The sequence below is a fragment of the Branchiostoma belcheri genome, unplaced genomic scaffold (assembly GCF_001625305.1).
Source record: "Branchiostoma belcheri isolate BF01 breed outbred unplaced genomic scaffold, Haploidv18h27 scaffold45, whole genome shotgun sequence".
Classification (NCBI taxonomy): domain Eukaryota; kingdom Metazoa; phylum Chordata; class Leptocardii; order Amphioxiformes; family Branchiostomatidae; genus Branchiostoma; species Branchiostoma belcheri.
The window spans coordinates 2391172-2406026 of NW_017804076.1; the positions used below are offsets into that span (position 1 = coordinate 2391172).

The 14855-nt window shown below is 41.3% G+C and overlaps 2 protein-coding genes across 2 annotated transcripts; one reads left to right on the plus strand and one right to left on the minus strand.

The window, feature by feature from the left end:
• Positions 1–4511: 4511 nt before the first annotated feature.
• LOC109478852 lies at positions 4512–12520 on the minus strand. Its single transcript, XM_019780669.1, has 15 exons — positions 12240–12520; positions 11637–11964; positions 11266–11337; positions 10851–10922; positions 10358–10429; positions 10005–10091; positions 9703–9774; positions 9268–9339; positions 8792–8866; positions 8362–8504; positions 6558–7963; positions 6196–6300; positions 5736–5840; positions 5266–5411; positions 4512–4997 (listed from the first exon to the last, which is right to left on the minus strand). The coding sequence occupies exons 2-15, from the start codon at positions 11942–11944 to the stop codon at positions 4982–4984; spliced, it is 2751 nt and encodes a 916-aa protein (XP_019636228.1). The 5' UTR covers positions 11945–11964; positions 12240–12520; the 3' UTR covers positions 4512–4981.
• A 719-nt stretch (positions 12521–13239) lies between these two features.
• Positions 13240–14793, plus strand: LOC109478745. Its single transcript, XM_019780463.1, has 4 exons — positions 13240–13431; positions 13678–13768; positions 14054–14178; positions 14634–14793. The coding sequence occupies exons 1-4, from the start codon at positions 13256–13258 to the stop codon at positions 14746–14748; spliced, it is 507 nt and encodes a 168-aa protein (XP_019636022.1). The 5' UTR covers positions 13240–13255; the 3' UTR covers positions 14749–14793.
• The last annotated feature ends 62 nt before the right edge of the window (positions 14794–14855 follow it).

The following is a 14855-nucleotide window of genomic DNA, read 5'->3' on the forward strand; positions in this document are numbered from 1 at the left end:
AAATACAGGAAATCTGATTTTCTCACCTGATACATCTTTGGTGTCTTCAAATCACCAGGCCTGGTCTGGTCCAATCTTCTCTGGTCAGGTTCAGACAGGAGTCACCATCAGTCAGCAGCCACCTAATTATACAACAGTACAAGTTACACACTTGTCTCAAATAACACCATGTAAATGATAGGGTTATTACGGAATTCAGATTTTCTTACCTTGTATCATCTTGGAGTTTTCAAGTCACCAGGTCTGGTCTGGTCCAATCTTCTCTTGTCAGGTTCAGACAGGAGTCACCATCAGTCAGCAGTCACCTAACCATACAACATTGTAAGTTGCACACTTGTCATAAATGACACCAAGTACATTTGTAAATGGTTGGTAAAATACAGGAAATCTGATTTTCTCACCTGATACATCTCTTGTGTCTTCAGATCACCAGGTCTGGTCTGGTCCAATCTTCTCTTGTCGGGTTCAGACAGCAGTCACAATCAGTCAGCAGCCACCTAACTATACAACATTACAAGTTACACACTTGTCTCAAATAACACCATGTAAATGATAGGGTTATTACGGAATTCAGATTTTCTTACCTTGTATCATCTTGGAGTTTTCAAGTCACCAGGTCTGGTCTGGTCCAATCTTCTCTTGTCAGGTTCAGTCAGCAGTCACCTAACTATACAACATTGTAAGTTGCACACTTGTCATAAATGACACCAAGTACATTTGTAAATGGTTGGTAAAATACAGGAAATCTGATTTTCTCACCTGATACATCTCTAAGTGTCTTCAAATCACCAGGTCTGGTCTGGTCCAATCTTCTCTGGTCAGTCTCAGACAGCAGTCACAATCAGTCAGCAGCCACCTTACTATACAACAGTACAAGTTACACACTTGTCTCAAATAACACCATAACCATGATAGGGTTATTACGGAATTCAGATTTTCTTACCTTGTATCATCTTGGAGTTTTCAAGTCACCAGGTCTGGTCTGGTCCAATCTTCTGTTGTCAGGTTCAGACAGGAGTCACCATCAGTCAGCAGTCACCTAACTATACAACATTGTAAGTTGCACACTTGTCATAAATGACACCAAGTACATTTGTAAATGGTTGGTAAAATATAGGAAATCAGATTTTCTCACCTGATACATCTTTGGTATCTGGTCCAATCCAGCCTCGTCAGGATATCGTCAGGTTCAGACAGGAGTCCTCACTACTGCATCAGTCAGCAGCCACCTAACTACAAACATAATAAGTAAAAAAAAATAATAATCAAATAATCAAGTAAATGGTAGGTAGAATGCAGTATTCAGATTTTCCTCACCTAGCCTGATACTCTTGTATCTGATCATCAGGACAGGAACACCTGCACAGCTGGCAGACCCTCGGGGCACAGGTAACTAACTAACTACAAATGTGCATGAAAAGATTAAGTTACAAGGTGTTATCAGCCATGTCATACACAGACGACATCAGGACATATGGCCACACCAATTTAATTTGTTGGTTCTCGGAATCGCCGCTTCAAAAAATCGCAAAATGAAAAAAAAAAAAAACTTAATTACTACCCCAAAGCCCCGGACGTCGGGGAACGTGTGTTTGGGACTCCCAGTATAGCGTGGCTGGCACCATTTTTCCTGGTAAAAATACAATATTAGTGCCAGTGAAAAGCATGTCCATTTGTAAGAAAACCCATTAAAAGTCCCCAGATACCGTTATCTTGGCAAAGAAAGCGGTAAATAGCTTATTTTCTTGATGAAACATCGGGCCGCTGGCGTCTTTCTAATCCGGGCGGCCATCTTTCTTTGTTCATTTTAAACTCTCGGCACAACTCTCGCGAGACTTGATATCCTTATATCATTAGTGAGGTCAGGTGACGAGGTATCTTACGTACAAGTGAGCTGAGTGGGCGTTTCAAAATGTTCCCAGAATAGGCTTATTGTTTGGGTGATTCTGAACTGCAATCTGACTAACTTGGCTAATTTTTGAGGGGAAAATAGGGGAAACAATATTCTAAACAGCCTCAAAGGTGACATTGTTGGCAAAGCTGGTATTTAAAATGAGATTCTCCCTCGTGGCCGAGGCGCGCATTGGCCAAAGAGGTTTGACAATGTGTGACTAATTTTCTACCCTCAGGAAATCTGACTTTGACAAACATGGCCCGAATTTTCTTCACGGGTCACATGATTAACACTGTGCTAGATTGTTTTTATATAGCTTAACTTTAAAATAGGATAGAAAAGTTTCTTTAAAGGTAAGACATTGTGTTGAAATAAGTCAACATTGTCTTCAAGTTTCATTTATAGCAGTAAATACTGTCCAATATTGTCTAACATATCACTTGACATAAAATTGCCTAATAATTTTATTTATTAGGAAATAAAAGATTTCCTTGCTGCAATTATGAATACCATAATACACATTGTGCCCACGCCGTGCCTGCCGTGTGGCCTCGCTGCAGTAGGTCCCCCTATGCTGTGAAAAAATCCTGGTGAGAACCCTGCATAGGCTATAAAACAGCAATGTTTTAGCATGTATACTAGCATGGGCATGTTTTTTTTTGTTTTTTTTTCGCCCTGTCGCTTTACATTTTTCATGAAAAAATCCGAGAACCAACAAATTAAATTGGTGTGGCCTATATAAAAAAACACTAAACAAAGACAAACAACTACAGATGTGTACTAGTAGACCAGAAATGTTGGATGCCATGAAAAAATGTGCCCAGGAGGAGACTTGTCAGATAGCAACAACTGTACTTACAACTGTAACAACTAGAATAACAGACTTACTTAAACTGTTAGGGCCAAAAAGTTAGCATTTTTTGATTGATGCAGAACCTGAATACCCGGTATAACATGTACATGTTTTGTCATTTTATACCGCTCTGAAATATCTAGCCAACTAAAGAATAATGTTTCAAAATAGCTTTGAACATTTCAACAGACATATTCTAGTGTTTTCCATGGGGAAATGTCCCACAAATATTCTTGCCATGTTTCTTTTTAGTTTCACAGACAAGGGACACAAATCTTGGACCAAGCAAGGACATTATATATACAGAAATAATTTGAAAGTAACGTCCACTTTTCTCTCTTCAAAATTTAACTCGAAAAGTAGCAATACTAATATTTTGCAACTGCGATATTCCGAGAGAAGACGTGAAGAGTGAAGAAAACAGCGAAGACATATTTTTTAAAAGACGACCAAAAACTAGAAATTAGCGCGTTGTATTCTCAACATCCCACAAATTTACCACGAATATACCGCAACCACCGCTACGTGCTGTTACCAGTTTGTAGGAAACCAATTTGACGACATGGTTTCTTGTCTTGTCTTACCTTGTGAAAACTCTGCCCTCCCCCGACCACGCTGTCCCTCCTTCCAACGGGCGCCATTTTCTCGTCTTCTCCAAAAATCCACCAGGTCGGGAAATGCAGATTTTTCTCGTCAAAAGTCCAGAAAACGGCACGACTACGCCGTAAAACATCCCCGAAGATTTGTTCTACACGTTAGGGTGAATACTTTTCCAACCAGAAGCTAAAATTTACCAAGAAGTTGAAAATAATTCCTCAGTAATAGTAACGTTACTGTTCCTCGCGTGACCGCAACAGACGCAGACTGAGTGGCCGTGCCACGTGGGGTTTTTACACAGCTGTGCACAACAGCTGGTCTAATTTCTACCCTGATGACCACAACTACTTTACCACCAAGAGTCAATCCCTCAAAAATAACGGTTCTCTGTCCACCATTTCGGACTAGTCTGTGTCAAAATTACACACAGGTAGCGCCAGCAGCAACAAAGTATTGGTAACGAACGTGTAGTAGCCGGAATCTGCTAATCTAATCAGCCCCGGCTCATGTACGCGCACCACACGTTTCCGTGCAAACGGTGCCTGTCCTTGGTGCTGAACGCCATCCGCCCAATGTTAAACACACAGTGTGGTGAAAACCACACACGCGCGCTCCTTTTAGAGCGTCAATGAATTAAAGGGATTGGTTATCAATCAAAAAGAGTAGGCTATCGATGGTAGGAGGGGAATTGTAATCTTAGCATGAGGATTGCCACGGTCTATAGAAGCCTCCCCTCTTACCATCTGCTTGGTTTTCATTCATATCTTTCCTGATCTTGTTCTTGACATTGGGGCTCGCAACGACGACCTAAGTATCACGGGTATATCAAAATATGAACATTTTAGTCCTGCATATGTTCGTTTTGGGACAAACATTCATAGGATCACTTATATGAGCGGTTGAAAATGATGTTGCCATTTCAGCGTTCACGAAACCAATAATCTCTGGAAAACGCACCTTTTCTACAAGATGAAACACTTACAACTCAGTTGCATAAATTGAAATATATTCAACTGTATGTAACATTTATAGGTCGCCTTTTATTGATAGCATTGTCAGTGGACATGAGCGGTCTTTTTTTGTGAACCTCCTAATAAGTTAATAATCACCCTTCCTCACTCTCTGATCGTTTATAAAAGAATTCAGCTGGGCCAGACGAATGCTCTGCCATTTTTATTGTCCTTTCTTGACTACAATCAAAGTAAAAGAGGGTTACGAGTGGCACTGGCATTTCAGTGGAAACAGTATATCATTTGGCACGTCTACATTCACATGTGGCAGTGTTGCAAATACGGGTTATTTATTGACGCGGAAAGGAAGCTATAGCTAGCTACAATATCAGCAAAGTGACTGGTTTCTTCGCTCAGTTGGTTGAGTGTTTCCTCCCAATTCAACAGTGATCATGTCCTTTAGTGTGTGACGAAGTCTTCTTCATCCTGTAGTGACAGGTAGCTCATGTACTTGTAGGTAGCCATGTGAGGTATTTTAGGAGGTTATATATCGCAGAGCTGTACACTCATCGTTGGCTAGGTTATGGGTGTCTTTGTGTGACGTTGAAATCTTGTGCATGAAGAAGTGTTGACATATATGGAGTTGGGTTAGAAAGGCAGGCATCCATGGAGCCGTCGTCTCCTTCCTCAACTTCTACTCTTTCTGTAGACAAAAAGATCGGTTGATGAAATACAATACGAACTCATCAAGGTTGGACTTCCCTATATAGTGTAAGACAACAGTAGACAAAAGTTTGTGGCTAACTGAGCGGCCATGCAGAAGATGTAAAAGGTTTGACGAAGCGATATTTCATGATCATCAAGAAACAGAAACTATCGGTGGTCTGAGAGTGTATGTAGTTTCCTGCTGATTTGTTTATGAATTTTATCCATCTATCCAGAAATCTGCTGTTGAAAATCTAATAACTCGCCTGTAAGCCTTGAAGGAAGGTTCTTCTTTCTTGACGTCAAACAGTTCTTCGTCTTCTGAGTCCTCCTGGTCCCCCGATAGACTCATGGCCTGCTTACGGTTGGTCTTCAGCTGTTTGGCACCCCGACCCATGGCCCAGATAGGCTTCTGTAAATTTGCAACAAAACAGAATAACAGCCACATACATACAGTATATTAGAGTGGGGTCATTCCTCAAGCTAACCGACATCTAGCACACTGCATCTGGAGTTGCATCGTTCCCGTTTAGAACTTTTATTCAGCAACCAGTTTCATATGCATACCTGATTTTGTCAGCAATTTGATTTAAAAATTTGCACAAGTAGTATAGTGAACACAATAGTTATTGTTAGGTGCCATTGCATCATACATTATGGGTCTATAGGGTTAAAAAGCAATAGAAGTCTACAATTTCAAAACAAAAATTTGAACATTTTAATGATGTTGTGTCACCTTGACTTTCTTCTTGGCCTTCTTGCCAATCTTGGTGAATTTGGACAGCCAGCCATGATCGTCAGTCTGTTTCACTGGAGCACCTTGGCGGCGGGAGTTTAGAGTCTAAAATTAAGGGAGGAAAATCGAGATCACAGTCATTAGTAAACATTACTGGTATCATTTCAGCACCAAGGACAGACATAATACAACATGTTACATCAAATTACCCCAAAAATGCCATGCTACAGCATGTATCCCTTCATCTTTAGCTATAGTATCTGATAGAAGCATGTGGGTGGATCTTTCAGGTGTATAGTTGGCAACATACACTGCAGAGAAATAGAGGGAAAGTTTCACAGAAAACATTTTCAAAACATTTGTTGCCCATCAAAGAGGACCCTAGAGGTTCAGAAGTAACGGTTCAAAGAGGTAAAGAAATTCCTAAACGTCACACTGCGCTTGGAGAAACTGCCGTTACCTTGACGACAAAAGCAATGACGAGCACCACAACAATGCAGGAGAGGGGTAACAGGATAGGCACCATGTACTTCCTCTCTCGGCTGTCAGGCGGCGCTTCTCGGCCCTAGAAGAAAGTGAAGTACACGTTTTGTCTTTGACCTTTTATAACTGTAACAAGAAATTAAACTCGTGTCCACAACTTGTTTAGTTAAAAAGAATAGCTGAATAACTTGTAGAAGATGCTTTGTTGTGTTTAACTCCTTATTGAGTTTCAACTTGACCATTTCACCCAATTTGTTTCGAAGAAAGTTCGACCATGCAGTTTTAAAGTGGACCATCTGCATACACACAAATGTTTCTACAGGTATCAGGTATGTTCACCTTGTTCTTTGGTTTCTTCCCGTGGTGTTCCCTCTTCCTCTCTTCTTCAAGTTCCTCCATGTGGTGGACCTTCGTCTTCAGCTTCCTTACTTTCTCCCTCAGCCTTTCAAAGTCGTCTTCCATCGTTTCTTCTTCCATTCTATGGACGAATGGCAGCCTTGCTTCTTGTTTAGCCATTGCTATACCGTTAGTTGCCTGTATTCCGTGTTGACGTCCATGATGGGATCCTCTTTCGCTCTCATGTCTTTCTGATGTTGTCTTTTTCCAGATGTCGTACAGCCATTCGTTCCCTCCGCGACTTCCATGATGTCCATGATAATTCTCGCTTGTCTGTTCATATCGGCCAGTCTTTCTGCCACTTTCCACAGCATTGTGCATGTTCCTTCCTCCAACAAAAGAACGCATTTCCTTGATTCCCGTCAAGATGTGTTTGATGTTCCTGTCTTGGCTGACGTCTTTTTGATGTGAGTTGTACTGGACGTGCCTATGCTGTGCCCCATGATCTTTGCCATACTGATATTTGTTGGGATAGTTGAGGCCGTATCTGGTAGGGTGTGAAGACAGTCTAGGTGAGTACCCATACATTCCACGTGGTTTGTGGTACTCGTATTTGTAAGGCGGTCGATGGATGGCTGGGCGACTGCGGCTACTGGCTTGGAGTCTACTTCTGCCCAGCTCGTCCAGTTCCGGCTGAAGGTAGTTTCTATTTCTGTTTGGGCTTCCATAAAGTGACTTCAGCACGTTTGCGTAACCTTCCCTCCTTGACTTCGCCCTGTTGTCTCCATTGCGATGTCCGATTCTGTCCAACATACCATACTTTTGACTGGCTGGGGACTTGTTGAAACCAGTAAATGTTGGGTGTTTTTGAGAGCCAAACGGAAACTCCTGTGCATGTGCTGATTTCTTTGAGTCTAACCTAACATAGTCCGGGTGCCACCAAAGTACTGTAGTAGAAGGCTTTTCTTTTTCTATGTCGTTCTCAAAGACCGGCAATTTCATCATCTTGAATACTTGATGAAGCATCGATGTGCGAACGTACTGTGGATGCCACCAGGGGAAAATGGGGGGAGATTTTTCCGACGCCATGTTGGAGTTTAACTCGTTCTGTGCAGGAGCCTTCATCTTGTTGGCGTTCCACCAGGGTAAGGTGTCAGTTTCAGAACTCACACTTTCCTTGCTTTCTGTGCGTAGGAGCCTGTCCTTAACAATGTGCATGAGTTGAGACGGTGTTGTCTTTGTGGGTCCATAGCGTTTGGCAGCCTTTTCTAGTCGTGGAATCGAGGGACTGCTGTGTTTTTTAGATGGCGCTCCATAGCTGACTGACTTCCACGACAGCTTGACTACCGGTGGTGCTTTGTCGTTGCGTGGGGCATTGTCCTTTCTGAAGATTCTGGCATCCGAAGATTCTGAGGAATTTTAAATATGATTGAAATTGTGACAGTTTAATTCCATCTGCCCTAAATGATAACGGTACAATTACATAAAATTACGCTTGTAGGAATAGGATAGGAAAGTACTACTATGTTGACAGCATTTCGTAAATAGAACGTTTTAAAACAAACTTTCTTGTTACGTTACAATCTTGGCTTGAGATTCTTATTGTTACCACATATTAATTATTACCAGATAAATGGATATTCACAATGCACCACAGAAACAATGTTTCTTTATGACTTCGTTGTGATCATAAGAGCATAAACAAATGTTTGTTTGGTTGTCATGGCATACTACCAAAATGAGCGTTTGGGCAGGTATTTTTTCGCACATGGCTTTTTGAAGGTAAAACTGTTAGAAACAGACGTACCTGCTGTGACGCACACGCTCAAACCCCCGTCCCGACACTCTGGTGCCCCGTCCGGCTCAACAAGAACCACGCCCTGTCTCCTCAGCCTCGCTTTCACCCTCACCCATGCGCAGTTGCACGGATCACGGCCGTTCCCAAGGTGACTGGAAGCAACGTAAGACAATTTGAAACCACTGTGGATGGCTCCATTTTGATACTAGTAACGTAATACTATAGGCAATGGTTGCAGTTTTAGATGGGATAAGGGATTGTAAGAAATATTTTGCAAAGGATATATTGAAAAGAAATAGAGGAGTAATAAAAGATGGCTAGATACTGTCACACAACTTTTCCAGTACTCAGAACACGAATCAATCACTGGCGAATGCTTCTAGACTTTTAAGTTAATTTGAAATATTTTTACTCTGATGACAAGTTAGGATGAACTCACATGCGCTTGAGGTTGGGGAGATTGCGAAGCTCTCTGAGAATGACCTCTGGTGGTAGGTCCACATCTACCAGGGACCTGGAGGGTGTAAGTACATTGATAGAACATGCAGAAGACATCCCTTTTTACAATTTGTCAAAGACTAGACACAGTCACTAATCAGAACCAAGGACTGGATATCAGACCAGCAGCAGAATGTGGTAATGGAAAATGAGGACAAATAGATCTAGAATGCTAGTCATAATGATTGACATTTGGGAACACTCCCAACATTACATGCATGGTTGAATATTTCTAACCAACGACTTGCTTCTCACTTTGAAATATCAACAAACTTTCGTCCAAGTTTGACGTGTATAACGATGTAAATTCAAATTATCATCAAGTTTTATAATTATCATCATCATGGGTCGTTAACAGATATATGGTTTCATTGGAAGTTTGAAAAAAAACGCCTTGTCACTTTTCTGTCTACTTACAGTTCCTCCAGACGCGGTAACTGGGCAAAGACATCCGGCTGAACGCCTTGGAGCGGGTTGTCGTCAAGAATACTGCAATACATGAAAGAATGGACCTATTGCATTATTACATCACAGTTTGTTTACCTGTTCTAAAGAACATTCTAGAACGGTCAGTTAAAGAATAAAGATAATTTCAAGTTTTCAAAGTCAGGTATGGATGATTTTTGCTGGGTCTAGTTTTGTTGACACAACATTACATGCTGTAATGGGTGATTTAGTTGTGACAGTAGACGAAAGTAGTACTGAATAAAGGCCTTATATTAAGGCTAACGCTACACAAACACACACCGCGCTATGCACCCCTTTATAATATAAACACCGATTGACCGGCATTCATTGCGGTAAATAACTTATTGAATATGTGAAGTTATGTAAATGTTGATTGGGACTTACAGCGTGGTTAGATGTTCCAGTCCTACCAGTGTGTACTCCCAAATCTTCTGGATAGCGTTGTTACTCAGGTTTCTGAGGAAAAAGTTGAATCAGATTTCGTTAAACTCTTCTATTATTACATATTATTTATATTGAAAATCTAAGCAATGATGGAATGAGGTCTAGTGTATTGCTAAATATATACATTGTAATTTTGAATATATAACAAGTAAGAATGACTTATAGTGTGTTTCTGAAGTTTTCAAATTTGAAAATATCGATTCCTTAACATATTGATAGTAAATCTATAGAAAACAACACACAGTGTCTGGATGTGTTGAAGACCATGTGATGTCAGAAAGGGCGTGTCCTCAGGGTCATCTAAGGTCAGCTCGTTGTGAGACAGATCCCTGAGGAAAAGTACAGTAAAGTTAACATTCAACCTGCTAAGGTAGCCGTTTATATTGGTTATGGGTCAGGTAGCAGGGGAAGGGGTTAAAACACGATTAGAATTTCAACAGAAATGATTTAAATCAAGAAGGTTTAAAATCAAACGTAACAGGTTCATCTATTTTGCGGCCTGATGACTGTTCATTTATCTATCCACTGATGCAAGCTTTCATTGAGAAAAGAAAAGGAACAAATTGAATCAGGCAGATATTGAAATCATACTCACAGAACTTTCAGGTTGGCCAGTGGATCTAACACCCCGGCGGAAAGTTCTTCGATCTTGTTATAGTCAAGAAAGCTGAAAGGAAATGTCATCAGCAAGGTACATGTAATAAGAAAAGAGAATTTGGCCGAAAATCAAATAATCCAAGAATTCAAAAATTTCAGCTCACCGGTATAGTTTAGTTTAGTTTAGGTCATGTTAATTTGATTCTATGAATGACATCTTCTGGGACCCCCAGAACAGATGCCAGCCTGTGAACAAAAAAGTTTGGCTAAAAAAGTTACCTTCATGAGAACACGGATGTCATCAACATAATCAAATCAACATGGCCTCAGTAAACATTACTGGTATCATTTCAGCACCAAGGACAGGTATAATACAACGTGTTACATCTAGCCAAACATATAATCAAATCAACATGGCCTTAATAAAACGCACATGATGTATATGTATGAGTGCAGATGTCTTTTGATCAAGACTACTTGAATGTACTTACAGCTGACGCAGAGAATTCAGTCCTTGGAAGGCAGCAGGAGTGACGACCTTCAGTCGGTTATGTCTCAGGTTTCTAACAAAATAGTAAATGGTCTTAATTTACAAAACATCAACATGAACAAACATGGTACAAGCAGCTTCGTATACATTCTGGGAGCGGTAAATTGTTCTCTTAGCGTGGACAAACTCCCCTGGATTCATCATCTGTCTATTTGACCACTCTTTCTACCCGCTTCCCAAAGCCTGGTACAGGCTAGGTCCTACAGTGTATGTCTAAAAGTCTAAACACTAGAAAAAACAATCCTGGTCATATCATGTTAATGTCACAGACAGTAAATACAGCAGATGTACGAAAAATGCTTAAATGGGATCTAGATATCTTAAAGAGAGAATATCTGGGGAAGTTAGAGACTCACAGCGTTTCCGCTTGGCTGAGCCCGAGAAAGTCCCCATCAGAAATCTTGGTGATCAAGCCTCCCTCGAAATTTCTGGAGAAAGAATGTACAAGTAATGTAACGTTACCTTTGCTAAACTGGCGATTCCACAAAAAAAGGAGACAGTTTAGAGCGTTAAAAAAAAGACAGATGCATCGAAGGTCAAAGATAGATGCATTTAAGGTCTGTCAGTGAATACACAATGATCCTTATGCCCCCCCCCCATGATTGCTCCTTGTTCACTAATTCAAAACGTTCATCCAAAGATCAAAGTCAATGTGCAATATTCAATGAAGGCAACATACACGAGGGAAATCAAGTACAAATTGCGCAATTTGATGATCTGCACTTACAATGTTTTAGCCTGCCGTGCTTCAGGGTAGCTTCCGAGTCTGTCCGGCACTTCTGTGAGGCTCCCCCTGGTGACGCTTTCACTACACTGCAGCGTACCTGGGTTGCAGTCGCACTCAAAGGGGCAGTTTTCTGACAGGGACCGAACTTGTTTTCCCTTCAGGAGTTGAGACTCGTCCTTTTGTGATGAAGCTAGCGGAGGGTTTGGTTCAGACTGCCTGCCTGAATGCCTCTCTGTTGAGTACACGGGCAACAAAGAGCCGAGGACACACAGAAACACAGTCGCGCAGTACAAGGTCTTCAGGCCCATCGTTCGTCCCTGTTGAAAACCTTTCAAACAAGAAGAGAAAAATTCTCTAAAAATGCTTTAAAAAAACAATGTATATGCTGCAGACAGTACTACATAGCAAACACATCAAGACTGGCATTTGACAAACAAAACAGACTTCTTTCGCTGCTACTTAAGTACATGTATATGATGTCCAGCGTTATTGTGAACGGATACCCAACAGTGAAGTCATAATAAGTTACAACACCTCTTCCAATATTATCCGACATTGGTTTGAATGCTCGTTTTAGGAAGGAGAACTTTCATAACAACTTACCTCCGCGCTTCTAGTCTCTCGCACCATACAGTGTCATTGTCCGTCGTTGCCAGGACAACGAAAAGTCACGTGCAGACGATAGTTACGTAATAAAACCTAGCATCATCAGACCGTTCTAGAAATGAGGTTTAATGTGTAGGACCGATGATGGATGAATATATCCCTACTAAATCGCGTTTTCACGTCTCTTTGTCGACAAGGGCGCGGCCATGTTCGTTCTCCAACGATGTTCGAAAAAAAGAGTCAGAAGAACACCGAACCTCTTCGCGCGAAATCGAACAATAACACCAGTCACTCGGGAACAGACAGGAACATGTATTATATTCAACAAAAAGCGATAATGATGAACTAGCCTAGCCTGGAATCTGTCCTGTCGACATTTCTCCATCACTTTTCAACGTGTGAGACGATTCGCCTTGACCTGTACAATTGGTCTATAAATCTAAGACTTATATACACTCTTCGTAGCTACATTTCTATTGTTAGGGTTGGGTTGGGTTGGGTTGGGTTGGGTTATGGTTAGATGGCGTCATCTTGAGTAATCTCCAAGCAGATTCTGTGGGGCTAGGGGAGTCTGTTTGGCCATCTGTATCCACTGGCTTCCTGTATCAAATCATTGACGGCCGGTGGGAGACCAATGGATTCTGTGGGGGGCACCTTTGTCCCACACTGTGCTAGAAGATTAGCGGCAAATGGTCTTGGCGGCTAAACGTCTAGAGACCGTATAACATAACAGGTGTTATTTTCTGTTTACCGTCACACACACGCGCGCGCGCGCGCACAGGCGCAAGTTCCCACAACTGTACACACAAATAAAGTGCTCGTACGTGCTTGTAGCATCGGCACAACAAGGAGCGGACCGATATAAACATTACTGATAAAGATAATCTGGTTGAATTCACGCGGCAGCCTATCATCACATGAAGGGTCCCGTAGAGGAATCATAATAACTATCCCGTCATGCACTGCGCAAGAGCAAACAAAACTTTGACCACTTGTGTGGAAGACCCACAGAAATGGCGTTATACGAAGTTGCACTGCTGCTGCTGCTTGTGTCGTGTGGTTTAATGGTTACAAACACAGCATCAGCCGCCACATGTGACCAGACAGGGCCCTGTACGTGCCGTATGAGTGACGGGACGGGAGAGATAGACCTCAGCGCCCTGGCCTCTTCTGACAGCGCCCTACCAAAGTAAGTACGGTAGCTGCTTGTTTGGTTGGTAATGACCGTACTTCGATCTAGTCAGATTTAACATGTTTAGATGTAACAAACTATAACATCAGAAATGTGAGATAATTACACAAATATTTTGAAAAATGGAAGTAATTTACGACCACAGGATTTTTTCAATTTTTGGTAGCAAAAATGTTACATCATGCCCTTAAATGCTAAGTTGCAATCTCTACCTAGGTTTTAACCATTGTTTCTACTCCTCAGGTTTGAGAACGTGAACTCTGCCAGTGATGACTACGTTTACTCCTACAACCCCTGTCAACCCTTCACACAGGGCACCTGCAAAGACGTCTCAGTATGTTATCATAATATTTGTTGTATTATATAATTTTTGACAATATCACTGTTGGACTGTATTCCCTGTGTTCCATATCTTTCAGCTTCATATACAAGAACATTGAAGACTAGGTGTGTACCACTAGTATCTATGGTCTCCATATTACAAATCAAGAAACTATTTGATTGACATACAAATGTATGATATTAGCAGGGAAGATTGGAGCATTAGGCAAAGCCATTGTCCTTTTCTGTCAGTTTCCTTGTAGTAAATGTAGTAAACCACATACTAAACGTGTTACAGGCATGCCAGTATGTGCCTCAGCTCAAGACATACTTCCCACTGGGAACCCAAGACTCTGCCAAGTTTATCCAGGAAGGACAAGACTTAACCCTCAGATACTTCGCTGGACAAGGCTCCTCCAGGAGGTAGGGGGCATTTTATAGTTAGGTGCAGACATTGTTGCAGTATCACTATGTACATTCATATTAATATCATCTATGACAGTAATGTAGAGTGCTTTTTTCTATGTCATATACTATTGTTTGGCATTGTCAGATACAATGTATACATGTAAGGTTACTAGTATTACAGATATAAGAAAGTCATTGTTATACATAGAAACTCAACACAGCAGTATTGATTTTAAATCACAGAAAAAAAATCAATGTAGTAAGCAATTATTTGTGGCTAGATATAGTTATTTTAGTGTCCAACAGACAGTGCATGTCCAATGTTCAAAACAGATTAGAACTTGGGTGAGTATAAAACTATCCCAGTTTGACCAGGCCCAGAAAAATCATAGCAGTCAGCTAGTTCTGGGTTGTGTGCCACGGCTGGGGAATCATGTTGTATTGATGTGAAGTTGTTTGTTTGTTTACAGGGAGACTAAGGTGAAGCTTGTGTGCGATCGTGGAGAGACCACCTTCACAGCAGAGGGGCAGGACCCGAATGTCATCAACCTTTATGTAAGGCAACTTTTTTCTCTACATTCTTAAATAAACATGTAAGGGCCACCCTACTCATAGCCTTAAACCATTAACCATGCAAACAGTCATAATTTCATAGAAACAGCCAACTGTTTGGGATAAAAAAAGGTAAAGAT

Coding starts and splice junctions, on each gene's coding strand:
- LOC109478745 (XM_019780463.1), top strand. CDS start 13,256: ATGGCGTTATACGAAGTTGCACTGCTGCTGCTGCTTGTGTCGTGTGGT. Junction 13,769..14,053: donor GCACCTGCAAAGACGTCTCA/GTATGTTATCAT, acceptor AACGTGTTACAG/GCATGCCAGTATGTGCCTCA. Junction 14,179..14,633: donor GGACAAGGCTCCTCCAGGAG/GTAGGGGGCATT, acceptor GTTTGTTTACAG/GGAGACTAAGGTGAAGCTTG.
- LOC109478852 (XM_019780669.1), bottom strand. CDS start 11,944: ATGGGCCTGAAGACCTTGTACTGCGCGACTGTGTTTCTGTGTGTCCTC. Junction 9,775..10,004: donor CTTCAACACATCCAGACACT/GTGTGTTGTTTT, acceptor CTTTTTCCTCAG/AAACCTGAGTAACAACGCTA. Junction 8,867..9,267: donor TTACCGCGTCTGGAGGAACT/GTAAGTAGACAG, acceptor TACACCCTCCAG/GTCCCTGGTAGATGTGGACC.